Here is a 27,537-nt window from a genome sequence, read left to right on the forward strand (position 1 = left end):
AGTAATCCACCAATGACTGGAAAAATATCTCAAAATTATGAGTATAGCAGCAGTCTCTGCTGTTGGTAACCTTCAGGAAGGGCTACTGGCCTTACTTGGGTGAAACTACCATATGGGGATGTGTAGGGAACTGTTGAATTGCACAAGTTGTACTTAAAGGTGGAAAAGTTGAAAAGGTGTAGGCAGACATCCTTAGATAGTTGTGTCTTGCAGCAATAACTATGTTTGGAAAGGGGAGCTGAAAGATTGCATTTCTGTTGGTAATCTCGTTGAATTTTCTACCCTGTATTTTCAGCTGCTCCTGTATTACCAGAGCTAATCTTGGCCCTCTGAACCTAAGTGTATTTGCTGGCTTTACAGATAAAGGGAAGGGAATAGAATAGGTGCTTATTCTTTCTGTTAGTAAGCTGGTGGGAAGAAAAAATAAACCTCTGCTGGAGAAAGCCTCATTTCAGAAACTCACATTGCGGAGTGCAGTGCTGTGTGTTTCTCCTGTTTGTAGAGGAAGAAGGATAATTCAAAATCCTGGCAAGTTCAGAAACTGGATGGTCCTTCCAAACTAGATTTTTGATTCCAAAGATCTAAAAGGATTGCTGATAGAAGTCACATAATTTTCTCAGCATGCAATTTTAACATACCGTTTATATTTACACTGTGGAGGTTACAAAGTGTGTATTGTTTGTCAATTATGTATGTCAGACTTTGAGATGAGACTTGGAAGGAAATAGCTATAACACTTCCTACGTAGAAAAATTAAGTTGGGTAAACTTTACAAAATTAACAAATGTTACCATTGTGAGAAAACTCTTTAGAATACTTGCAATAAAATTTTCACATGTGTAAATATAGTTCTTCTAAAAGCATGAGAACTTGAAAATTAATTTTCAAGCAACTCAAACTATGTGGCAGAGGCAGAACGCATCATTATCCCCCTTCCAGAAGGCAGCTTCTGTGGGATGACAGTCAAATAGGAGCCGTTGTTTTAATGTCTGTTAATCCTATAGAAATGCTGATTTTTTTCTTCGAATATAGAGTTAAGACTAGGTTTCAATGGGTAATCTGGATTGAATATTAGCTATTGCGTTAATACTTTGTTTTCCTCTCTAGTCTTGCATACTGGAAAAAGGTGGTTTATCATATGTCCTGTTGTGGAAAATCCCGCTACCGATGCTCCAGAATTTTCTCCACCAGTTCCTCAAAGCACACAGCAGCCTGAAGGCCCAGGTATTTATGAACATTACATTTTTCAGAAGATATCATTTCACAGAAGATGCTGTAATCTCCCCATTATTCTTCTATGATCTACCAGTTCTGTGCTATGGCAGTTTATTACTATACTGCTACTTTCTGAAATTTAATTGGTAGCTAATAGATCATAGTATATGACCCAAAAAAAAAAAATGTGCTGTGATAACTGCAGTAACTTCTCTCTTCTGAAAATACCTTTCATATTTCTCAGGTAAAAGAAAAAGTTGTTCCTCGTTCTCATCATTGCCTTAGAAAGCTATGGTGGGCGGGGGGAAGGCAGGAAAGAAATCCTGCCTTGGCTTAGGGCTACACTTATTGGCTACTAATGGGAAGATGATGAGGAAAAACTCCTGAGATCTCGAAAATCACCTCCTCCTCATCCTAAAAAGCAGTATGTTTTATGAAGCCTAGGCCTTACTGTGTTTATTTAACAAGTGAACACTTGCATGCCAGGGACTTCACGTAATTTGAAGAATCCAACTGTCTTCACTGAAACGCTGAAGTCGGGTTATTTATAAGTAGATTTTTGATTCATTGTGTAAAAGTTACCACTCAAAATGAGCACAGCTAGCATGGTATGCAGCTTGAGTTACAGGGAAGTCCCAGTATTTTAAAACTGTACCTACGCTGTGAGACAGCTCAAGTCGTGGTCCCAGCTGTTTTTGGCTTTTCGGTGAAGTGTTTCTGCCTAGTCTGCAATGCAAGCTTCGAATTTAACTGTATATTGGGGGTTTTCTGAGAGGAAACTGTGGTCAGTTAAAGCTGGATGTGGGTCCCTGTGGTTAAATGAGACATGAAGTTTTGCAGCCACTGTCTTTCTCTCTGCAAAATGTTAAGCTGACCCTCATGTGCCTTGCAGACGCGGAGCAGCCGGATGAGCAGCCAGCGATCGCCGCGGTGCCGGACGCGCCGGGTGTCCTGCCCTGCCAGCAGCTCCCTCTGCGCGCCGGTGTGTGCGACAGCCCCGCGGGTGCCACTGCGTCCCTGGCGCCGGCTCCTGCTGGGGTGCCCCTGGCCGCCTCGCAGGGCCAAGCAGAGCTTCCCGCTCCCAGCCTCCCGGAGCCGCTCGCGGCAGCCGCCCTCCATGCGCCGCAGCCGGAGGAGGCCCCCGAGGCCCGGCTGCCGCCGCCGCCGCCAGACGAGGGGCTGTGCGTGCCCGATGTGGAGATCGCCTGCTGCAGCGTGGGGCCGCCCAAGGCGGCCGCGGCCACGGAGCTCTGCGCGCTCCCCGCGCTGCCCGAGAATGTGGTTCTGGAGCGGCAGCCCGCGGCGCAGGTCCCGCACCTGCCCGAGGCCGGCCAGGCCGCGGCCGTGGCGCCCGCCTTCGTGAACCACGCGTTCCCCGCGGCGCTGGCCGCCGACTCCTTGGGCCTGGCGGGCTCGCAGCTGCAGAGCCCCACGCAGCCGGCGCTGGCGGCGCCGCAGCAGCACGTCCTGCTGCCGCAGGGCCAGGCGGCGAGCGGCCCCGCCGCGGCCATCGGGCTGCTGCCCCAGCAGCCGCCCTGCGCCGCCGAGTCCGACGGGGAAGGGCCGCCCCGCGTGGACTTTGTGGACAACACCATCAAGAGCCTTGATGAGAAGCTGCGCAATTTGCTTTACCAGGAATACGTTCCCACTTCTTCTGCGTCGGCAGGGACTCCGGAGAGTTTCGTCCCTTTGGAACAGGGGGACAGCGAGTTTAACTTGCCGCCTCTTGCTGAAGATCAAATTCCCACGCTGGTGTTGGGTCTAAGAGAACCGGCCCACAAAGCTGCAGACACCTGCCCGGAAGCGAACGCTGCCGAGAGCCAACTCGTGTCGCTTGTGCCGTCGACGATCTCGCCTTGCCCCGCACTGGTTAGTGCTGCCGCAGGGCTGCCCTTCACACCCCGCGCAGCAGCCCATGGGGAGAGTAGAGCCGAGGGGCAGGGGGGCTGTGGTAGGACACGTGCAGGCTGCTTGCATCCCTAAATAGTCCCCTTTTCTGCTCCCTGCTGTTTATTATCTTTTCTCTGTTGCTTTCAAGCATGAAAGTTTCCCTAATTCTTACCTTGCTAGGTGCCTCCTTACTCTTTTTTCATAAACACTTACTTGTGAAAGCTGAATTTTGCCTTTGAGTTTAAAAGTGCTATGACTTTTTGATTCATTCTCCTTCTGCTTACAAAGAAGGCAGTGACTTTTTTTTGTAGTTTAGTGATTTATAAGGAAGAGGTGAAGGAGAATCTAGGAGGCAAACTCTACACACACTGTTAGGAGTTTCATATCCCTCGTAGTGTGATTGCAAGGACTGAGGCCGCTTTGTGCATGCGAGACTGACACTCATTTTCTTATTTCCTTTTCCTGAAAGCTGGAGAAGTCTGGAGTCGCTGGCACCATTGCTGATTCCTCAGAAGCAAGAGGTGGGTCAGCAAGCAGAAAAGGTAACGCTGGTTTCGGTGATTAACTGTAACGATGCGTCTGCACCAGTGCCTGCTGCTCTTCTGCTCTGCCCCCTTTCTGCTCACCCTTCTGGTTAGCTGCAGACCAGTGCTCAGCACAGTGCCTTGGTGAATCTGTTATAACATAACAAATATTAAATCTCTCACTTTTGTCCAGCTTACCAGCAGTAAACTACCTCACAGGCAGATGTATTTTAAACCATGAAGAAGTAATATGTGAAAATGAAGGGGAGCCCTTTTCGTTTGGTGGTTGTAGATCCAATGGCTCTTTTCCACACTAAGGTAGTTGGAGCTGTTATAAGAAGCGCTGTAGGATGGACGATAATTAGCCCTCATTAACCTGTTGTGCAAGTCATGGAGGTTTTAAGGGTTGAGGAACCTGCAACTCCCTGCTGCTGCTGTCACGTGGGAGGTTATCATTCCTCTAGGATGTCACTCCTAAAGGAGTGACAACCCAGACAGCAGGTTTCCATGATGATGCAGGCGGTCCTGGAGCGCCTCGAGCGCTTGTGTCCCAGAAGCCAGGAGCGACCTCGGCCTTTGCTGCCCCGCTTTGCAGGGCTGTTCCGCTCCAAGGCTCCCTCATCAAGGGCCTGTGATGTGGGAAAAGCCGCCTTTCCTGCAGCCCTTTGCCTGACGTTATTCGCAGTAGTCAGGACAGCCTGCAGAATCTGACTGGCCTTGCAGGGTTGAGGATAATTCTCTGCCTCCCTCAAACTGCACCAAATACAATTTCTGCAGGATAAGTAAGGGGCTTTAAGTGATGTGAATTGTCAAAAGGCCATTTTTGTCTTTGGAGTCCTCTGCTTTTAAGCCAATACAAGATGAAAGCTCTGCCTGGGTTTTTCACATTTGTGTGTCTCACTAAAAGGAGAAAATACGTAAGTAGAATGTAGCACTGTGTATTAAAATGAATGTAGCTTAGATACCATAAAGCAGTTAACATATTTCACCATTCCAGAACTATGAGGTGGCAGATTTTTGCCTTATGTTCACTCCATGTAAGGTGCCATAAGAAAACAGCTTTCTGAAAAGGATTTGCATGCATTTGTTTGACTTTATTAAAAAAAAAATCCGATTTGTTAAGTAATATCTTCTTGAACTTTGGCAGAACCATTTTACCTTTCATGTGCGTTTGTGGTTCAAGTGTTCATCTTTTGAGCTGGTAATATCCACTTTTAGCTGTGCAGTGTTTATTATATCATAGTTGGCGTGGGAATATGTCAAATGAAAGGCATGAAATAGGCTGTTCATGGTCAGCTGCAGCACTTTGTGTGCATGGATATCATAGTGCAATTTTTTCCAGACATCAAGAAGAGCTTAGTGATGAGAACCCAATATACCATGCAGATGTACCTTAGTGATACATCTAATCTACTTCATTCTACTTCTGTTTTTCTCACTAAGATTTTTCAATCTGCTAATGATATTTCACTCCCCAACTATTATTTGGATTGCATAGATCAATAGAATGAATAGACTGAACAGAGTGCCTTCTTGTGGATGCTTTGTGTTATCATTATTGCCTACTGCCTTAAAAAAAAAAAAAAGTTTACTAAATCCGCTATTACAGCAACTTGATATTTAAATAATTGTTCGGTGCTGCACTTTATTGTGCTATGGTGTACCAGTATAAAGACACTGCCTTTTTTCCACATGTGTGTTTTTTTTTTTTTTTTTTTTCCAAATGATAAAACAGGTTCATCTGCAAGCATCATATCAGCTCCTGCTGCTACAGCAAAAGGTCTCCCTCAGGTAACCAGAAACTACAAAGTTTATTATTATTATTGTTATTTAGTTGTGATAGTTGCTATCAAAATTAATCTCCATTATTCTCTGCAGATTGCAGCTACATCGTCAAGTGTAGCCAAGCAGATGGAAACTCCTAAAAGGAAGGAGAAGGCAAAGACCACAACTTCATCTGCGCACACAGATAATTTAATGCAGATATCTACAGCAGATGGGATGATAAATAACCTTCAAAGGGATGACTCCCTAGACTCTGGTTCCTATGGAAAACAGGCTGAAACTCATGGCAGCAGTACCCCCGCCAAAACTATTGGCAGGTTTTCAGTAATCAGCACGCAAGATGAGTTAACTTTAGCGTCGCCGCAGTGCTTAAGGTTCTCGGCGCCCCCGGACGTCTACCTGGACGAGCTGCCCTCGAGCCCGGAGCTGAAGGCGGCCGTGCGCCGCGTGCAGACGGCCTCCTCCGTGGACGTGCTCTGCGAGCCGGGCTCGAGCGACTCTGCCGACGAGGCTCTCCGCAGGCAGCCTGCTGCTGCCCAGCCATCCCCGCCGAGCGGCAGCGCGGCCACCGACTTGATTAAAAAAGCAGCTGCTTTTCTGCAAAGATCTGGGAAACCTCCTTCACAAGGCCTCGATTCGCCTAATGGTCAGGGAGCAAAAATTCCTACCATCAACATAACATCTTTCCACTCGCAGTCGTCGTACATGAGCAGTGACAATGATTCGGAATTTGAAGATGCAGATATGAAGAAGGAATTGCAGAATCTAAGAGAAAAGTATGTCAGTTTTGTGGACAGTGCTAGGGTAGCTTCTGTTAAGATACCTACGCAGCATCTCTGCATGCGCTAAGAGAATGTGTGTGTTAATAGCAGTACTGAGTAAATAGGTGCCAGTACCTTCCACCAAATGGCGCACTGCATTATCTTATGCATAATTTTATTACTTGATTCCTTTTATAAGTAGAATCAAAATAACTTTTTTCTTTTTAACCAATTTAGTTGCACTCTCCTATTTGGTTTCCTTACTGAAAAGTATGTTGATTGGGAGCAAGCCTTAACAGCAAGCCTTGTTATATGTTCATATATAGTATTAGCTTCCAATCTGGATGCTATTTAAGTCTGCATAAAAATAATCTGGATGTTTATATGTGCGGAGAGAGCTGTTCTAGTGTCCTTTCTTGTCCTTCCCTACAAGAGTGCTTTAGCCTGTCAGATCTACACACCCGTGTCTATCCCTGCAGTTGCTTTTAAGTTGGTGCTGGCTTTGCTGGTGCTGGATTAACCCCCTCCCTTGACCTCCCACCCGCCCCAGGTGCTGCCCCGTCTCCTCTGCCCAGCTCCTCAGAGCCAGGGTTTGCACGGCTGGAGAGTTCCTCTCTTCCTTGCACATGACGAGTGAAAACTAGCAATAGGCTGCAGTCTTACCAGAATGTCAAACTTAAATTTAGGTGATGATGTTACTGAAAACAGATGCTCCATCTGTTTTTGTATGATTGTAGTTCTGGTTTTGAATTGGCTTTATGGCACTGTTCATTCTACATTATACATAAGGTGATGATCCAGGTCCTCGTGTCATTCTGTGGAAGCACTTGTTTTTCCCATGTTGAACTTCCTCCAAGCTGGTTGTTATAAACTGCTCCAGCTGTCCATGCTCTTGGGTGAGTGGTGACTTGCTGTGTAGCAGGAGAATGTTTGCTTTCTTTTTGTAGCTTAGCATATCAGCACCACGTGGTACATTATTAAGTATGCTGCTAGCAGAGGTTTTTGTGGTTTTTCTTTTTTTTTTTTTTTTAATTTAGGCATATGAAAGAAATTGCCGAACTTCAGACTCAGCAGAAGAATGAGATAGAGGCGCTGTACCTTCGCCTCGGGAAACCCCTTCCTCCCAACATGGGCTTCCTGCACTCAGCCCCGCCAAGCGGCCGTCGCCGAAGAACCAGCAAAAATAAATTGAAAGGTGGAAAACTCTTAAACCCTCTGGTTCAGCAGCTCAGGAGTGGAACATCAAGCACAAGTAGGTACATTAGGTTGTTCTCCCTACCCCTGTTGTTTGTGTGTGTTGTGGTTCTGCCCTGTAACTGCACGGACTGCAGGAGAGGTACTGAATCTTTATTGTTTTTATTTCTATGACTCAAGTTTGCGTTTTGTGGGCTGTTTTTGAAGTGGGCTTCCTATGAGACCATCTTATTACAGCTGCCTAGTGCTGATTCATATCTTCTCTGCATCAGTTGTGTTTGGCAGGGAAACAGCATCCCACTTTAATTTGGAATACAGCCTGCTTACATTTTCTCATCCTTCCTCCAAATACAATTTATTGATATTTGTATTCATTTCTTAGGTAATGCTATTCCATATTGATTGTGTGCTATTGTTTGTTATTCCTAAAAGGTGCCCTATAGGTAAGGTTGGGCTGTATTTGCACTGTGTCCTCCCTACAAAGATGGGAAAAGCAGTTGCAGAGGACGATGGATGCTTTGATCATCAGAAATACTCTGAGAATTTTCACTACTTTCAAGCAGCACGACAGTCTTGAGTCATTATGTGTTTGGAAAACATGAAGAGACACTTCACATGGGAAAACTTGATAAGTCCCAGTGACTAGTTCTTCTACGGGATGCAGAATAGATGTGTTTGGGTTTTTTTTTTTTTTTTTCCTTCAGCTGAGTTCATTCCATTATTTAGAATAGTAGTAGTGTTTCCAACATTAAGCCTGTATTTCAAATCTGGTAGGTCTCGTTTTTAAAACCACTGCATCATAAAATTTCATTACACCAGGCTTAATTATAGACGGGGAGGTTTAGAACGTTTTGCTTTTAATGATTTCAATTAAGATAGGAAAGCAAAGGCATTAAGAGGCAAGGCATTCTGTGATGCACCTTGAATTTCAATATTCTTCCATATAGAAGCAGAAGCAATATTCAAGCAATTAAATGAAAACTCAGGATTGCACTGGATTAGTAAGGGTTGAGTGTGTAACTAACATAATAAGTGATAACCATTTATCACACTAAAAAACTAAGTCACTAAGTGTGACTTTTTGCTAATGTCATTCTCTTGAATAAGGTTTTTCTTGTCTATATGTTTTTAGCAATGACTTGGCTGTCCTGTGCGAGTTTTACCTCCTTTCCTTGTGATGGATACTCTGAATGTCTCTAATCCGATGTCCATCTATTTTTTCCAGTTTGTTCTTGGGTTGTCGCTAGCCTTTCCCTTCTGCCTACTCACAGCACTCATAACTCTGTCTCCGCTCCCGGATCTATCCTAGCTCATATCTGTGTGCTGCCTTCCTTTCCGAACAGATCAAGCTTGTCCCTGCATAAAGTGTCCTGCCTCTCCGCTGTGTTTCCATCGTCACCTTCAGTTAGAGGACAGAAACCCACTCGGTCAGAACGCTTCGTTGGTGCATGCTCTCCTTCATACTTGTGCCTTGTGAGACTTCCCCGCTTTTGGGGCGTTGTGTACAGTTCATGTGGTCTCTGGGAGCCTCTATTCATGCCCAAGTCTCACTTGTCCTTCACTACTTGGATTCCTCCAGTTCTGGCTTTTCTAGATCCTCTCTGAGGTGTCAAGGACAGACAGTGTCTGATTTGGCTATTGATGGACACTGTCATTCCCATTGCTGGCTAATTTTTGCTGATAACCCATATCACCAATAAATTTCAGAACTATTTTGGTGTTAAAACCTGTTCACAGGTTTTAATTTGTGACAGCTATACCAATACAGGTATATATTTAGATATATAGAGAGATACAGATATATAAATAAAACTATACAGCTAGGTACAGATTAAAAAAAAAAAAAAAAAACCAACTTGTCTTTGCAGCTTTTGCTTCCATTCACATTATGCATCTGAGTGTGACCCTACTACTCAGCCATTCTGTACCTTCATTCTCCTAATAAGACATTTCTGCAAGGCTCACTCTTTTAAACAGTGCTCTTTCTGAGTTCCCAACTCAGCCTTCCAGTTTAAAAAAAAAAAAAAAAAAGCCAGAAAAACTGTTTTAAAAAATAATAATTAGCTTCTTGAAGAATCTCGATCGGTGATAGTAAGCGTACATTATTTTCTGATACAAGTTACCCTTAAAGTCTGTGCCTGTACTTGAGAATTTTGAACTGCTTTTCCTCTTGGTGATAAATTAATGATGATTTTTAGGCATTGATTTCCTCACTTGCCATTGCATGTGTTTTGTTCTTGTTCTTTCAGGTAATATGTCCGAATCTAAAGACTCTCCCCACAGAGAAATAACTAAAAGCCAGTCGGGGTCTCCCGAGACGGCAGCAGTAACGTCGGCCTCGGCCACGTTTGGGAAGTCGGTGCAGACGCAGCAGCCCTGCTCCGTCAAAGCCTCTTTGTCCTCGGACATCTGCTCCGGCTTGGGCCCCGAAGGAGGCGACGGGAACACGAGCTCTGGCCAAGGTGATTTTTTCATACCAACTGTTCAGCATGTCTTCCAGCACATGCTAAAATTAGTCTGCTTCCCTTATGCTCAAACTTTTAGGAGTGGATTTCACTTCTAGCAATATAAAAACATGAGCCTTTGGCAGACTAAATGCTGGCTTATCTTTAAAAATATCATTGCAGTATTGCCACAAGAGCAATATAAAGTGTCTTACAAAATGTTGAGAGTCAACAGTCGCGAAGGCATACAGTTTTTAGGAAGGGAATAGGCTTTATTTTTGCCAGCAGTGACTCTACCTTGGCACCTTTTCTGGAGTCTGCCTTCTGGATTTGGGGGAGGGGGAGATGTGGAGGGACAGGAGCTTGTTCCCTTTGGTTCATTTTGTGTTTTTCTTAGCCCCTTGATATTGGTAGACCCTAAGTTCCTCATTCTAAAGTATCAGGGATGGAAAATTGCAGAGGACCAAGTTATGTTTGCATTATGTAAAGGGCTGAGGTCATGCAGGACCTTGACACCCCAGGTAAATGCCTGTGGGGTGGTAGGTGGGCTGCGTGCCCCAGGCCTGGCTCCTGATACTTCTGTGCAGTGCACACCTCCGCAGGCTTTGATCTTGTTGCCACCTGTATTGGAAGTTATAATGATGGTTAAAATACCTTCCTCTCATTGCACATCCTGCCAAACTAATCTGCAAAATACCTATCTGTCCTCTTCTGCTGTTATTGCATCCTTTGTCTATGGTCAATTAACTTACTCCTCTTTGGCAAAGTTAAAATGGAGATGTGGATGTTTAACTAACAAAGCTGATTTGACTGATGGTATAGGACATCTGATCACAGCTACCTGTACTTTATAAGTGTCTTTGTTTTCTTCCCTTTATATTCATTTGCAGGCTGGACGGTTTTCCACCAAACGTCTGAGAGAGTGACCTATAAATCTAGTAGCAAACCTCGTACCAGATTCCTCAGTGGACCTGTGTCTTTGTCCATCTGTTTGTATTTGTTCTTTTGTATTTTATCACAGTCCATCTTTCTTTTACCACCTTTTTTCCAAGTTCATGTTTTATATCTCTAATATGTTTGGCAGGATGCCCCTTTTTTCCAAACCATCTTTTCTTTCTTTTTACATTTCTTTCTTTTAAGTAATCATCATGACCACACCTTATTTATATTAATTTTTCATATGAAAGCTTTTTTTGCACTGCTTTTGGCTCATGCTGGGCACCAAAAGCATGTGTGGAAGATCTCATCATTTATTATATAGCCTTATGGTAAATTTTACCCTGGACTTATCAAAGCTTTTGTACTTTTATGTGATTTATGTTGAAGTAATTTTTTGTTTGCAATGTGGCAAATATACATGTCTGCTGTCCCGGTTCCAGCGACAACAAAAAGAAATCCATCCTTCTGTAGACGAATGGTCTCTTTCACACATGTTTGGACTATGAAGACATGCATGTAGCAAGCTGATACAGTACTAGAAGGTCACTGGAGGGTATAACTTCTATACAAGGGCTGTATTAACACAGTATACAGTACTGTTTATTTCCACTCTATTTTCTTTAATTTTTCCTGCTCTTTGCATGTGGAAATGCTGAGTCGATAGTGCTCCAGCTAGTTCTTTCAAAATCTATTTCCCAGGTGGGCTTTTCCCCATTAATTTATGTGAGTTATCTTAAGTGAGCTCTTAAAAACACACTTGTGAGTAGTGGGCAGTTCTGGTTACTCCGAAGGCGAGTGCCATCAACTTTTTGTGTAAATGGATCTGGCTGAAGGACTACACTCAGTTTATTTTCTTATGACCTTATGTGACCTCAGAGATGAAGTCAATTAGCAGTTCATCAAAGCATAGGGAAGTAAAAAGTGATACCAGATTTTTATATGATACTTTGAAATGGATTGCTAGAATCCAGTACGTTTTATTTAAAACAACTGTGCACCTGCTATTTTTACCTTATTTCTATGTTTTTTAAAGTAATTGGCGATTCACCCAAATTATATAAAGCTATATAATTTAAAAATGCAGACACTGTTTTTTTCCAATCCTATATGCTGCTTTTTAGGCAAACAGATTTTGCTTGTACAATAAAGATATGTTGTACTGAACAGGTACTATAGGCCACTTACAACATTAGTGAGGATAATGTGCTCGAGGAAACGTTTGGTTAATTAAACGTTCATTTGCATTAATATCAGATAACCCATTGGAGTTGTACATTGCTCATCGTTATCCAAGTGGTACAGATCAAAGGCACAAGACCACTCAAATATAGTCCTTGTATTTTATAAATAAGCAGTATTTTTAAAAAGATAATTTTATCTGAGATCTAGATTCCAGGCAACCAAATTCACAAAGATGGATTTTTACTGCTCTTAACTGCATATTAAACTTACCATGGAAATTTTTAACAGCCACTGAAGTCTTGACACAATTTTGTAGTAAGGGATTTTTCGAGGAACCAGAGTGGAATTCTCCAGAAGCAAATTTTTCCATTTGTTTTTTTAATGGCCACAGTAGCTGCTTCTCTTGCACATATAATTCCCAGAAGTGATTTCATTCATCTTTCACAAGCTTACTATTCAGTAGGATGTAAAAAGGCAGGGAGATGGGAGTTTTTAAAAAAAAAAAAGAGAGAGAGAAAAAGAAAAAAAACATGTTTGGGTGCATGGATATTGTGAATGAAACCAAGCAATTATGTCAATACTTCAAACTATGAATTTTCCTAATGCCTAAATAACTTGGCACGACTAATTGGTGCCTGTTCTCAGGCCATCAGCTCTCCCCTCTGTTGCTTTGGGCAAGGAGTTTGGAGATGAGATTTGCCAGTCCCCGAGTCCTCGGAGCCTCCCTGCATCGCTGAGGCCGTTCCTGTATGTACGGGTGGTTTCAATGGACATTGCAGGTTTTCCTAACCCCCTTTCCCGGGAGCTCGCAGAGGCGGCTGGTGCTGCAGGGAGCAGTGACGGTGACGAGGACGGGCTCGTCGGCGCTGGGGACGCAGGCTGCTCACGCGCAGCACTAAGACCCTTTAAAGACAGATTTTCTGTGTTTTTCCTACTTCACAAGACCCATCAAACGTAAACATTTTCACAGTATTCTCCTGGAACTGCTCTTTTGGCAATCCCCAGGTCCAGCATTGATTTTTCTTTTGCATTTTTCATGGAGTAAAAGGTTTGATGGGATCCAGCCCCACTTTAGCCTGAGCTTTCACTCATTGAACTGAAAGGGCACCTTAGGCAACATTTTGGACTAGTTTTAAGTGAAATTTTCAGAAGCTCCATTTGGCTTAGACTTGTAGTATGATGTCAACCCATTTTTGTCAGTTCAAGGGTAATTAGTTAGTGTATGTGAATATATGATTATGGAAATGGTCTAACAATTTATTGCAATTTCAGTTTTCTTGTAGCTTTCCAGCTTTTTGGCAGCTATAAGAGTGCAAATATGGGGCAGTGGATTTTTGTCTATAAAATAATAGCTACATGATTTCTCAGACATGAAATATGGAATCAGAGGTAAAACACTTATTAACTATTAGTCTTAGATTTCAAATCTTAATTACTTATGATCCTTCTCTTTAGTCTTTCAGCTATTAAAGACCTTTATTTTTAGAAGTAATACAGTTAATGTGGTGATTTGGTTTGCCTTTGTGATAAAGTGCATTCTAAAACTGAAATTGAATTTAGACAAAGAACTTTAGCAGATGGTTGTCAGCCTCCACTTCAGGCAGCATGGCCACCTAGGTGGTGTTTCCCATTTCCCGAGCTAAATGCTGGAGTGATACCTTCCTGGCCAATGACCCTTCCACATTTTTAATAAGGGAGGCTCCCTTCGTGTGGTGGCTCTAGGAGGTGGCCTGGGTTCTTGGGCTCCCTAGGCTGGACTGGGCCTCCGAGGTGCACATAAGCTTAAGACTTGATCTTCAGGAAGAGGTTGGCGTCGAAACTTTCCTCCGTGCCTTTGGGGATACGGCAGTCAGCTGCTGCCTTTGATTTTTTGCAGAGAGTTGCTTTTCATTTGCATAGATATGGTGCCAAAACTACTTATTTCTGCTATGTAGACTGCTGCAGGTCAGTGAAAAAAATAGCATCCTCTAGATGCTAGATAGAGGAGTATTGCTCCTCTGATGTAGCTCTAACAGGACATACCACTTTCCTTTAAAAAAATAGGTGAATTAAGATGCATCTGAGAAGAGAAAAAAAAAAAAAAAGCAAGCAAACTATGTAAAAAGCACAGCACAGACTGTTCACTTGTGAATGTGACTTGTAGTTGTCACAAGGAATACTTTGAGTTGACGAAACTTTGGGGCTTGCTTGCATTAAGACAGAACCAGAGTCACATCCTTTTGATTTTGACAGAATAGTCAAATTCATGTAACCATTTACGAAATGATAAGAAAAATCTTTCAAAGCGATCTTTCTGTTCCTCCTCACACAACCCATATCAAAACACAAACACTTTTTTCTCCCTTTTCTCCCCTCTTTCTTCTTTTTTTCTTTTTCAGTTGGTCTCTGAGTGATGTCTCCTTTCTGCTTTCAAGACTCATTCAGAGCTTCTGTCAATGTGGAACAAAATCCGAGTTTAAAGCTGCAGTTCTGGCACAGTAGCATAGTATATTAACACCAGTTTACCATACAGGAAAAGCACATACATTTTCTATTTTGTTTTTTTGTTTTTTTTTTTGCCCAGCCCTCTGATTTCATTCATGTGTTCAAGCGCTTCTTCACAATAAACTTGCCATGCCCCATGCCAGATACTCATCTCCTGTCATCCATAATGATACTCTTCTTCCCAAGTCCAAAATACCTTTCAGGAAATTTGGCGCTGAAATAGCAAACAGTGCTCATGTCTGGCAAGATCTGACAGTCAAATAGGGCTCTCTGAACACTCCTGGCACTGTAGAAACTGTCTATCCAACTGAATACGTAAATGAGTGATGAAAGATGTAACACGATAATGAAAAAACATCACATAGTTTGGTTAAATTATAACTCAGCTATTCTGTTGGATTAACTTTCTGTACTTGGAAAAGTCATAAGAGAAACTCATTCACAGGTTAATTTAAGTTCAGAATCTCACATTTAGACACAAATCCTACTAATAAAACATTTGGAAAAAAAAATTGGCCTCAGACCTGCAGAACAATGTATCTTTTTGGACTTGTAAAACAGAACTTTTGGGGTTGTTTTACAGTTTGTCTTTGCAGCCAGACTAGCTGTACTTGTTCCTGAAAGCATTTTTGGCCTCCTATCACAAACTGAATTGACATCATTTCCTGTGTAAATAGAGTAGGAATCAAAATCTCCTATTAGGAAGCCAAGGCAATTTGGAAAACAAACAAAACAAAACAAAAAAAACCCACCATCAAGCCATGGGACCTTGCTTTTGGCATGCTATTTACTTTTAAAGCTTCTGAATGGCTGCACATTAGTAAAGGTTTGAGCTATCCAGTTATTTAGACTTCCTTTTCTCACCTGAACTGCTGACTTTGTCTGTCCTTTCTTGCATAATAACTACTTTTTGACTGCTTAAAAGTACAGAAGCTTGTCCATCAGAGTTGCCATGTTTAGTCTTACCTAACGCTGTGTGTCTTGTATTGTTTTACCTTATAGGGTCTACCTTGAAACGACTGTGTCTAGGCAAAGATCACAGTAGTAGTAACTATCCCTTTTTTGTTTCTCAGTATTTCCTTCATGGCATGGGATGTTTGGGGGGATTGTTTTTCAATTTTTTCCTGAAAGCTAGTTTACTAGGTAGCGGTGGTGCATTTGCACAGTTCGGAAACGAGACTCTAGAAATGACGGTTTCCTCCTGATAATGCATGTGCTGTGATGTTTTGGGGACCACGCATGCTGCAGGGCGGTTGTGATATTCTTTGGGTGTGAGACTGTGCACGCATGCAACAAGAAAACTGGATTAAGTGTTATGTCTAGTGTTAAATACACAGTTTTACATGACTACAGCTTTGTTGCGGGAGGAATTCTTAGCACAGACCTGTTCCTCTTGAGATGCATGAAATATTACACAGTAATTGAAGAGCTTTTTTGTCAAAATACTTTTCTTCTCATTGGACCATTTCCCCCCACCAAAAAGGAAGAGGAAAGGAACAGGATTCACTAGCAGGCACATTGCATTGAAGTGGAATGCATGATCACTTAGAGGTTAATCATATGTCGTGTATAACTGTAGGACTAATTAGTTTACTGAGTTTCTTGGCTGGGAACTGATTAACAGAAGACAGACTTGAATGTTGGTGGTGTTTGCTTATGTAAATAATTTGACTACAGTTCTCTGAACTTTTTGCTTGGAGAGATGGTCTTTTTAAAAATTATTTAGATATATTGAATATATCTAAATTGTGAAATAAGCAAATTGCTTTGTATTTTCTGCTAAGGTCAAATTTACACATTTCCTGTTGCTGCGTATTGCTAATTTTGCTGTATCAGACTTGTAGGTACCAATGCGTAAATAGCATAGATCGCATAGTTGTTCTAAAAATATGAGAATATATAAAATTAAATATCTGTCAATACTCTTCCTGCATCAAAAATTCTGTATTTTTGTGTCAGAAACTAGTGTAGCCTCTCATGCCCTGCTCTCTCCTCTTTGTTCTGTACATTAATGGGTAATAATGTGATTCATTTTAGTAAAGAGAAGACGACAGAGCAGATGCTCTTAGTGCAAAGAGCAAGAGCATAAGTCTCTGTAGCCTTCCAGGCACAAGAGGCCACCCACACTGTAAGTGATGTGATGCTCCAGCCTTTGCAGGAGGGCAGGAAACCTGCGCGTGAGATAAATGGTGTAACATTCATTTTTAAAATGCACGTAGCTTGAGCAAGCGAAGCTCTAGGCAAATACTGCACGTTGCCCCTCGCTTCTGAGGGGAGGCTCCACCAGCACTGTGGTGGGGACACGGCCTCTCCTCCCCTCCCAGCTGCTGGGTTCACCTCGAGAGAGGCTGCGGGCACAGCAGCTAGTGGCTCGGGTGATAGACCCCAACAGAAAATACGAATGCATTGGGCCTGGACCATTTCTCTAAGCAAAGGGGTTCTGTAGAAAGGGGCAGTAAAAGATAAGTCACCGTTGGGATTGCAGCCCCTGAAAAGCTGTTGGAGCAGCAGGGTGGCGGCAGGGAGCTGCCGTGCTCAGCTCTGTGTGTGTGTGTGTGGTTTTTCAGGATCCTCTACGAACAGCCTGGTGCCGTGCCCGGAGCCCCTGCCGCAATCCTCGCTGCATGTCCAGGCCAACAACAGTAACAACAAGAAAGGCACCTTCACCGACGACTTCCACAAGCTGGTGGATCAGTGGACAAGCAAAACTGTCGGGGCTGCACAGGCGAAACCCTCTTTAAATCAGCTGAAGCAGAACCAAAAAAGGCAAGACATGGAGCCAAAGGCTAGTCCCATGCAAACCCAGAATGAGACATGTGGAGTAAGTGGCGCTCCTTGAAGAATGTACCTTTTGCGGTGTGTCTGAAAGCCATTGCAGAGCTCACGTGTGGAGGAGGACATACATTAAAGTTGCTTCAGATAGATGCTCCATATAAGTGTCCATCTCTTTTCATTAAGTACTAAAACAGATTTTAAAAAAAAAGAGTCTTTTGGAATTAATCTTGATATATATTTTAGCTAAAATATATATGTAACATATATATTTTTTTAAATTACAAAGTGCTCATTAACAGTAATATACAGCAATATACATACTAGTTATCATACCTTGTTTGAATTTTAAGTTTTTACCACTGCTAAAGTTTACCTTGTTTTGATATTTAATTGGCCTCAGGCAGAGTGGTGGCAGGGCTTGTGGCTTGGTGGCACCAAGCTGTTCTTCTAGCAGAAGCTTAAATGGGGACAACTGGGAGTTTTTACCCTTGCTTGTCTTATGGGGCAGGGCAATGTTAATCCCATCCACATTTAAGACTTTCTGTCCCACAAAAACACCCATTTCAGAAATGTGGTGAGAGCAAATTGAAACAAAGTAGAAGTTAGAAATGCCTCCATTCAACCTCCTTTTATTTTCAATGGCAGAAAAAAATGGGTTGTGACATGCATTGGTGCCTGCGTTGGAGCTCGTCTTGGTGGCCGCGTGGCAGTGTGGAGGCAGGCGCAGGAACGAGTCGGGATGTGTCCGGGATTTCGGTTTGCGCTGCCCTGCTGCCCAGCCGCTTCCCAGGCCTCTTCCTGCTCCACGCGGATGGAGTCACGTTCCTTGACTAATCATTTCTGCTGGAGTCATTTTTGCAAAGAATGGAAGTTGGGCCAAAGTAGAAGAAAATAAGTGAGCTTTAAAAGTAAGGAACTAGTGAAGATAAAATTAAGAAGAATTTGGAGTAAAAAGCCCTTCTGTGTGGTGATGGTTTCAGTAGTGTGTCTTCTGCAGAAACAGGGACCTCTACTTAATACCCTGTTAGTTCTCACTAACAGAAGGTGCTAGTAAATGCAGATGGGAAAGATTTCTAGGAGTGCTGGAGAAAGTGGTGGGGAGGGCACAGGTTTTGTTTCCTTTAGGTCACTTCTTGCCCTTTTCTTGTGTGTTCTTTGCAGCTGGATTTCTCCTCTCTGAGGCTGCTGCAGTGGTTGGTGGGCATGTCCTGCCTACCTACCACTCTGGAGAAGAATATGGTTGTTCTGCTTGTCTATATGAGCTTGTGGCATCGATTTAGGAATAACTTTTACCTTCCGTTGTTGTGGTTTCTCTGCTGTGTGCCATTTTGGGAGCTGTGGAGAAGGCAGAATGTCACTGTGAGAGAAACAGAAACATCCTTGTGTTAAGACGCTGATTATGAGGCTTTATTTTCTTTCTAAAACACGGCTGTTGTTCCAGGGACTTAGCAGGGCTGCGTGAGACACCGTGGTGAAGGTTTGCAGAGCTTCAGCGGGCTGCGGCGCCAGCCCTGCGGCCGATGCCCCTGCGTGGGGCTCGCTCGGACAGAGACTCCGGGTGCCAGCGCTGGGCCGGTTGCATTGATGAGTTTGTACAAAAGGTCCTCGTGGCAGCTTGTTGTCCCCAGAATGGAGCAAGGGTGGGTGGTGAATCCTCCTTATAAAGCTCTGCATGTTCTTGCCCAGTCTGTTTTTAAGTCTTCTTTTTGGTTAAGTATAAAAATACCCTTGCAAGAGAAGAATAAGGAGCAGTAAGCAGATTCCTTGCCTATCCAAGAAAGCTGTAATATGTTTCATATTGGAAATAAATGCCAGACAAGTTTCTTTTCTTTTTTAACAGTGCAGGTGACTAAATATTGGGACAAAAAAGAAGGAACTTGGTAGGACAGGCCGTGTCCTGTCTTCGCTCTACCTTTACTTTAGGAGATGGTAGCGTTGTCCAGTGTGGTAATTCAAAGTAAGGGGCAGGAGGCAGTGGTTGTCACAGTCTGTTTGCAGTTGGTGCAGCTTGACCGAAGGAGCAGGGAAGGGAGCAGAGCACGGGGCTGTTGACACCCTCGCTGCCCTTGGCCTCCGCTGCGCTGCGTGAGCAAAGCCCGTCTGGCAGATCGGAGCTTGGAGGCATCTGGCGCTGCTTTCTCGGCCGGATAGCGGAATAGCCTCTCCCTGATGCGGGGGGAGCGCGTGCACAGATCTGCTGGAGCACCCAGTATCTCCTGCCCCTGGAAAAAAATCCCTGTAAACGTCTGCGTTGCTGCTGCTGGTGACAGGAGTCATCTTCACAGCGCGTTCGGCAAATTCAGTGAGTTTGGATCCGCGGCTGTTTCATCAGCCTGCGTACGACGGGCAGCTGGTTGTGCAGAGGTTTAGACAAGGAGCAGAACAAGCAGAAATAAATGAATGTTGAGGTATTACAAACGAGGCGATGCCATCCATAGCTGGCAAAGCCAGGTAGTCAGTCCCATTGCTCACTGGTTGTGTTGCATCACCCTGAGTTAGGAAAGAAATTAGGAAAGCAGAACAGCAGTTCTGCTCTACCCTCCTGCCGGATAATTTGAGATATACACGGATATATAATGAAAAATTAAATGTCTGTGTGTTTATGTATGTATATGTCCCCTATGAGTGAAGACTCTTGCTACGAAGCATTTTAGCTTTCACTCTGTGCATCCTGCTCTGAATTTTGTGCTCAATGTGACCTGGCAACTTTGTGAACCTGTGCCCCGTTTGGGGAGCGCGATGGTGCCCGTTGATCCCAACACATTGTTTGGTGTCTGCATGCAGGAGGGAACAGGTTGTTGCAGCCTCTGGCAGTGGTTGTTCATCAGAGCTGGTCTAAAGATCATGGTTTAAAGGTGGTTAGGGGAAGCACCTTGTGCACGGGAGGAATGCGAGGGCCAGGAGCCACGTTGCCTCCTGCCACGCTTGTGTCTTGGTTTGCTCGGAGCAGCAGCGAGGGCAGGAGACACAGCTTTGACGGCTGCCCTGGGTTTGCCAAAGCATCTGCGCAGCGTCTGCTTCAGGCCACGATGGTTCTGTCCGCGCACAGCCACGCGTAGAGCCCTCACCAGAGCTCCGGCCTCGCTGAGGGACTTCCCGAGAACGAAGAGGTAGGAAAACACAGATCGTGTAGGTTCCTCAGCATTTAAAAATAATTGACAACTAAGGGTTGTTTTTCCCCAAAATTATTATTTTTATACTTGCTAAAATGTCACTTTTTGATTTTAAATGCTGTTATAAATCTATTGTTTATATAGGGAGTGATGCATTTGATTGTACATTTGCAGGGTGTCCACGTTAACCACTTATAGTTGCCTAGGCTGGTGAAAATGTTTTGAGGATGTCTGAATACGGACATAATAACAGCTTAAAGAAATCTTATTTTTAAGTCCCCAGTTCTTCTGCTTTTTTTGTTTGTTTGTTTATTTGTTTTGGTTTTGACTTCTGCTGTTAATTTTTTGTGTACTAATGGTTTTAAATTCATTGTATCAGAGTAGATATTTTTCATAGTTTGATGGTCATCATTAGCGTCAACTTTCAGATCAGAATTGGAGACAGTAAAGCAAAGAAGGATTTCTGCATTTTCCTAGAATTTTCTTGGGAGCAAAGGATCATACTCCAAAGGAATAAAAGTACTGCCATTTTTATTTAGGTTGAGAACAGGGACTATAATCAGAAACTGTGCTGTCTGCACACGCATTCATGCTTCCACTTAAATTTCACATCCTACCAATTTAATTGATGTGAGATTCCCAGCCTGAAAGTGAGAGAGACCAGGCAGCACTTCGTAGGATAATGTTGTGGTATCGCATATTATTAAGCTTGATTCTAGAAGCCTGTCTCTCTGAGTTTGGAAAGGAGGGTCCTTTCTCTGACCAAAACATGAATTATTGAATTAATGCGGGGAGAATCTCAGAAAAAAAGAGCTGGAATTGGTTTAGCAGGAAATCCTTCAGCAGGGCTGCCCTAGCAGTGCTGGCCCGATGGCGCTGAGCGGTGAGGCCGCTGCTGTTCAGCTTTGCAGAGAAGGCCCGCGCGGCGAGGCTGCACCGCGTCGCACAAGCCGCTTCCTGCAGAAATATGCCCTGTAATTTTTAAAGTTTCCTCATTTTAAATCTTAGCTGTTTTACTGCAGATTGGGTAGTAGATACAGTTAGTGATTTGGTTTAAGCCTACGTTTGGTTTCATTTATCTTTTAAGCACCAGATCCAGCACTACTGAGGGAAACTTGCCTATTTTGGGCATTGAAAGTGTTTTGTGGCTTTTTTTCTTTAAGGTATTAAGTTCTGAGGCGCTCAGGATGTCTCCTGGCTGATTAAACGCTGACATGGTGCTCAGACCCCCTCGCTCACGCCTGCGTCTGCCTGTGCTGTTAATTCCCAACGCTTATTTTAGCCTTTACAACAGCCCCAGCTCCGAGGACGCCTCCATGTTCCCCACGCTTCCTCGGGCCCACGTTGTGCTGGAGCTCGTGGGTAGCTCGGGGAGCAGGAGCAGAGCCCTGGCCGCTGGAGGGAGCGCGCCCGGCACGGCACCCGCTTGCACCGCGCGTTTGCTCGGCAGCAACCCGTCCTGCAACCGCCCTCCCCGCTCAGCAGCACAACGCGCCGCTGCGTTCGCCGGCCGGGAACTTCGCGGCTTAATCGCCATGCCTTTTTGTTCTTCTTTCCGTAGGTTAATTGGGTGAGAGCAGGAGCGGGGAGTCACTGCGTGGTTCCAGGGCCTTGCCCCGCGTCGGCTGCCCTCGCTGCGGGAGCGTCACCTCACGCGCGGGTGCCGGGCACGGCAGCGCCCTGCGCGAGGCCGCCGTGTCCCCACGCGCTGGCGGCGCCGCTCTACGGCGCGCGCGGCCCGGGCGCCACCACAGCGGGAGGCCGCGGCGCCGGCCTGTGGAGAACGTGCCCGCACACGCCGCGCGGCAGCCCCGCCACGTAGCGCCCGCGGCAGCGCGTGGGCCCTGCGCCGCCGCGAAACGCGCCCACGAGCCGCGGCCCCTCTGCTTCCCCGGCACTGCTACCGACACGGTACTGCGGCGTGCTCTGGCGCTCTACACGTGCGGCCCTTAACGTTACCTACTTGAATTGATGATTGGAAAAGGGTACTAACCCCTGCAGGAGTACAGTGCCTTGAATTTTAGCTTTTCAGTTCCAGCTGGAAAGAGATGTACAAATATTTGGAAGGTGTATTTTATTTACAATCTGCTTGTGAGTTAAAAGTTTTCATTTGCAAAGATACTGAAGGTTTATACTCAAAGCTCTTCACCAGTTTTGTTCCGCTGTAAATCCTGTTATTTTAATTCATAGATTGAATTGTCATTTTGAAGGCTTTTAAAATTGTGAGACGAGGTTTGTTTGAGACCATGACCTGCATTTAACTGTGCTTGTACAAGGAGTAGCAAAATGCCCATTTACGAGAGATCCCAGTGAGTTGTAGGTAAGAGCAGGTAATAGCTTTTGGCAGTGTGATCCGTCCTGTTACATGGTCCGCAGTAGAGCTGCTCCGTTGTAGACAGCAGCTTATTTCTGTAACAGGGAGCTAGCTGATGGGCAAACACTGCTTTCCTCTAGATCTGCAGTAAACTCGGATTATATTTTCTTTCCCTGACTGGGCTTTTATATTTCTTTAAATACAAATCCATGCACGTTTCATAAGTGGCAAGCTAACTGAAATCCTGATTATAGGAGAATGTATCTGCGGGTTACTGTAAGACCCGTGTAAGTACAGCACTTTGCATGGCTCCTGTCTTCAGCCCAGCCATCTCGGCTAAGAGCGCTGTTCTCCCACTGAAGCAGTATTCACACTGAAATGGAATAAAAATGTGAAGCTATTATTTTTTTATTCTTCATATATAAGCAATGAATCCTTCACTTTTGGAGTCTGACCACTTTTTGTTTGAATTTTTTATTATTATTTTTGCTTAAGTTTGCACTGTAGGTGGCACGGACACCTCTCTCCTGTTTGAAAGTTGCTTTTTGCCCATTTTACTGTGCACAGAGTCTGCACCTGCAGCCCCGGCCAAAGGCACGAGGTAACCACTGACCTGGTGTGCGGAGGGTAAGTTTCCTTTCTTAGGGAGCCCGTTACTGGTAACAAAACACACGGACAAATTGAAGGCACGTTGCTCTGCATCGCTACTGAAATGATATTTGGTACTGTCTGCTGAAGGGCAGGGATGTCGTGTGCTGCCAAGCTGTGAATTGTATAGTTATATTGTACTTTGAGCATTATATCTGTCTAAATTATTTGGTTTGTATCCTTTGAATATACTACTCCATCAATTCAGTTAGAATTGAATTTTATAGATAATTATGCAGAGTCTTCTGCCTGGGCAAAATACTTACTGTAGTAAGAGATTTCTGTTCTCTGTACCATGTATCTTTAATTTGTTTGGGTTTTTTAGATTCTCGTCTGTATACTTCATGAGCAACCATGGAAAATATGTTCTCACACCAGTTTTCCTTCAGCTTGCGCTGAACCATACAGTTTATGTCGCTCTTGCCTGTTGTATGGCCCATCCCTTGTATACTGACAGAGTCAGTGTCACTACGAACCCCAAGAAACTGTACAGATTGGAAAGAAGAAAAATAAACATTTTGTGCTTGAAAACTGTGCGAAGAAAACGGTGTTTTTCTAAAAGCTAGAAGCACGTCCGTTCTGAGCGGTGAGGCTGCCAGCTGGGGCAGGGGGTGTGCGTCCCAGCGCCAGCGAGCGGGGCTCGCCGCGAGACGTGCGCGTCGGCACTGCCTCTCCTCAAACGAAGCTTTTGCATCTCTTGTGTCCGTGTTCCTCCTAGCACCGAGGCCAAAGAGGGGCGCAGAGGTTGATGCTTTCATTGCAGTGTTCATCATTTTAATTCCCTGATAGCCATCTGCACTGTAAGTCTTCTGACTATTAACTTTAAACTACGTTTTCATATCCTTGATCGTGCTGAAGACTGCTTTGACCCTCGGTGGCAATTAAACAAGTGATGGGGTATGAAAGAAACGGGGCTTGTTGAGCAGATGCTGAGTAAGGGTGGAAAAAAAGAAAAGAAGAAATGCTCCAAGATCCTGTCTGTCATTGAATATCTCACTTGTGCTAAGAGTTAATTTTTGTTTCTTAAAAATCTGTATTTCTCTTAAGTTCATTTAAATAAGGCTCTGTAAGGTCCTGTGTGGAGCTGGGATGGACTCTTACAATTAAATTTGAGGTTCTGATGGTGATAGAGGACCAGAGAGTTGGGAGGTCCCCAATTTCTTAACTTTGAAACATTATGGAAACTTATACCAAATCCTGAAAGAACAAGTTCAGCTGCCAAGGCATGCATGCAGTCCTTAGGATGTGCCAAAGTAAGTCTGCTCATCTGCCCTTAATTTTCAGCTTTGTGGCTGCAGTCGCGCTGCAGGTCAGGTCACTTGCTGAGCACGAGGGCTGCGCTGGGAGCTTGGGGCTGGGGCAGGCGAGGGGCCACAGTGGAGCAGGAGGTCGCAGGGAGACAACCTGGAGCAGCCAGTGCTCTCCTGCAAGTCTCGGTGATGCCGACTTCACTTTCCACCAAAGGTGCAAACGCCATCCCTTGCAGAGTCCCTGTAAATTAAATTCTGGCCTCCCTTCCGTAGTTTGAAAGAGTAAATGCTATTGCTATTACTTTACATCTATCGGGAGAGTGCTCCTTTTTCTCCTGTTCCTTCACTGTTTGCTCTATAGCTTCTTGTATTTTCCTCTGAAATCTTTGGTATTAGCTGGCATAAAAAAAAAAAAAAAAAAAAAAAAGGCAACATTAAATGGGTTACTCATCTGGCTGAATATGGCAGTCTTTTCACTCCAAAAAAATACTTGTGCTTGGAAATAGGTTTCTTTAATGCTAAATGCTGGTGCTTCCTAAATGAAATCAAAATTTTTAATCAAATTTCCAGTTTTGACATTTGATATTTGTGGAGGGAAATCTCTAATATGTTTGAGGCAGTCGTCAGTTTGACTTGGCTTTTCCAATGATTGCTTTTTCTCTTAAAGTAATTTTTGTGGTCCCATTGCTCTATTTCCAATTCAGGAAACATTCAAAACTTTTCCAGAAAATCCCTGTGGACTTAAATTCAGTGTGTTCATATTGTTCAATGTGTGTGTACTCTTGTGGGTAGTGCAAAAGCATCCAACCTTCTGCCCTGGGTGCAAGCCAATTTTGGAGGGTCGTAATGAGTAGCTCGTTTCTGAAATGATTTGACCTCAATATTGCTCCTCCCCACAAGTAAACGAAGGTTTCAAGTCATGTTGAGCAAGGTTGATATCTAAAATAACTAATAGGGCAAGAGCCCACAGAGTTTTCTGGTTTGCTGCTGATGAACTGCCCCTGAGGTGGTCTCGGCTGCTTCTTGTAGAAGGAGCAGGCTTGGAGGCAAAAGCTGCAGATGAAAGAGTTCAAGACGACATCTAATCGCAGCCTGATAAGGCTTCCTGCGGTCTCCCGGCTCCTCACCTGCCCTTCTCCGGCCCTGGTTTTGGGAGGTGTTTGTGGAGGAGGCTGGCACTGCTGGGACGTGCAAGCTTGCAGTGTAGGGGCGTTGGGTGCCAACAGGATGCTCCGGCGCTCTTTATCGCAGGTGAATGTCCAGCTTGTTGTGGGACTGGATTTATAAAACAACAAAAGTGTAACCACCCTGCGTCTCTTGCCATGGCTATTTATTATGTTGGCTCTTGAAGCAAGATGCTGGTTTCTGTGGTGCGGGGCTCTGGCTGTAACTGCGCGGCCGGGGCAGCGCTGGGCCGAGCTTCAGGCGAGTGTTCGTGCGATGCTTGCGTTGCTCCTGCTGAATGAACATGGTAAAACCATGATCTCCTCGTCTGCGTTCCCCACTCGTTGCTCAGACATGGATGTGTGGATGCCATCGCCTCTGGAGGCGGCAGCAGGGAGCTCCTGAGCCCTCCTGGTGCAGCTTGACAAGGGGTGGAATTTAGGAGCTGCCGGTTACAAAGAAGCCATTGCTCCAGAAGGATTTGCATGTGCTGCAAGGCTGATTTTGGCTGTGTTGATAAATAGGTTACTTGTAATTGATTCATGTGGAAGACGGGCTCCTACAGGGAGACAGTAATTTCTGTGCAATATGTGGTTCCTTCTGCTTTTTTACAGAGTGATATTTGAAGTGCGCTATCAAGGTTGCTGCTAAATATGTTTGGATCTTGGTTTGACTGTAAAACTCTTTCCTTGAAATAACTTACCTGCAAGGAGTTTAGAGGCTGCTTAATCTTTTGCATAAGTATTTGCTCTTACATGCAAAAGCCTCCTTAACCTTAGGATTTCCCTTGATAAGCATGCAAACACCATGCAGAAAAAGACCTAGTAGATAGATTCAATCTCTGCTATGACAGTGAAGTTCTTGTGATGAGTTTTTGTTTTTTCGGTCTGATGACCAAGAGAAACTTGGGCTAATTTCTCCTGATATATGGTGCCATCGTATGGATTTGCAACATATATTTATCATGTTGTTGTAGTCACACATTAACAAGTTGTCATATAAGGCAGAAGGAAAAGTCAGATTTTTTTTTTTTCCTTGGAAAAGAGAGGTCTCCCTGCTTGGTTCCATCAGCACCAAGGGCAAGGATGGCAGCTTCGTGCTCCAGGAGCTTGGGGCCGCTTGCTGGGGGGGTTTGGCTCTAGCCTAACTCTTGCTGAGATTTTCCAGAGCTTTGATACCTTGTTAAAGTTTGCATGCCGCCGAGCCGGGGCGCAGGGCCGCGAGCGCATGGCGCTGAGCTGCTGCACCCAACCCGTGCCATGGCCTGGACGATCCTGGAGCTCTTCTCCAACCGCAAGGATTCCAGGAGCGCCCGCACAGGCGCCCAGCGCCGCGGAGCAGCCCCTGGCGCGGGGCCGTGCGCAGGTGCTGCGTCGCTGAGGCGCGGGCGGCGCGCGGAGCGTCCCGCGCCCGCCGCTCACGCGGCCCTCTTGTCTTATAGATGCTGAAGCCGCGGACGCCGGCGAGCGAGCCATGGCCACCGCAGCCACCGCGCCGAGCGCCGGGCCCCGCCGCCGCCGCGGAGGACGAAGAGCGAGACGGGAAATGAGTTATCGTGCGTGAGACGTTCTGTGCCGTGCTGGTCCCCTCTACACGATTTTGTAACTTTCTAATCTTTTTTTTTTATTTATAGTTGGAAATACAAAAAAAATGTTATGAAAAAATAAAGGAAAAATATTTTGGGGGAAAAAGGATTTGGTTCCAGATTGTTCCCTTCTGTTGTGAGCCAGGTTTCCGCGAGCAGCTTCTCGAGAGCGGCAGGCGGAGGCGGCCCCTCAGACACATTTTGTTCCACACGGTGAACTGCCATTTCAGTAGCTTTCTCCAAGGTAAGGTAGGCACACGGAGTCAGATT

The 27,537-nt window shown here is 44.7% G+C and overlaps 1 protein-coding gene across 1 annotated transcript in view; it reads left to right on the forward strand.

The window, feature by feature from the left end:
• The window catches only part of WNK2 (WNK lysine deficient protein kinase 2), a 97,586-nt gene extending 70,281 nt beyond the window's left edge, over positions 1 to 27,305 (forward strand). The window contains exons 18-28 of the mRNA XM_088522892.1: positions 1,108 to 1,224; positions 2,108 to 3,084; positions 3,575 to 3,626; positions 5,365 to 5,420; positions 5,508 to 6,190; positions 7,213 to 7,427; positions 9,619 to 9,831; positions 10,704 to 10,802; positions 15,421 to 15,465; positions 16,986 to 17,239; positions 27,124 to 27,305. Of these exons, the coding sequence (XP_088379018.1) occupies positions 1,108 to 1,224; positions 2,108 to 3,084; positions 3,575 to 3,626; positions 5,365 to 5,420; positions 5,508 to 6,190; positions 7,213 to 7,427; positions 9,619 to 9,831; positions 10,704 to 10,802; positions 15,421 to 15,465; positions 16,986 to 17,239; positions 27,124 to 27,231 (2,819 nt within the window). The 3' untranslated portion in view covers positions 27,232 to 27,305. The remainder of the gene's footprint in view (positions 1 to 1,107; positions 1,225 to 2,107; positions 3,085 to 3,574; positions 3,627 to 5,364; positions 5,421 to 5,507; positions 6,191 to 7,212; positions 7,428 to 9,618; positions 9,832 to 10,703; positions 10,803 to 15,420; positions 15,466 to 16,985; positions 17,240 to 27,123) is intronic.
• Positions 27,306 to 27,537: the final 232 nt, after the last annotated feature.

Source organism: Tinamus guttatus, unplaced genomic scaffold (genome assembly GCF_059628265.1).
Source record: "Tinamus guttatus ecotype Peru unplaced genomic scaffold, ASM5962826v1 Tinamus_guttatus_pri_ptg000169l, whole genome shotgun sequence".
NCBI lineage: Eukaryota > Metazoa > Chordata > Aves > Tinamiformes > Tinamidae > Tinamus > Tinamus guttatus.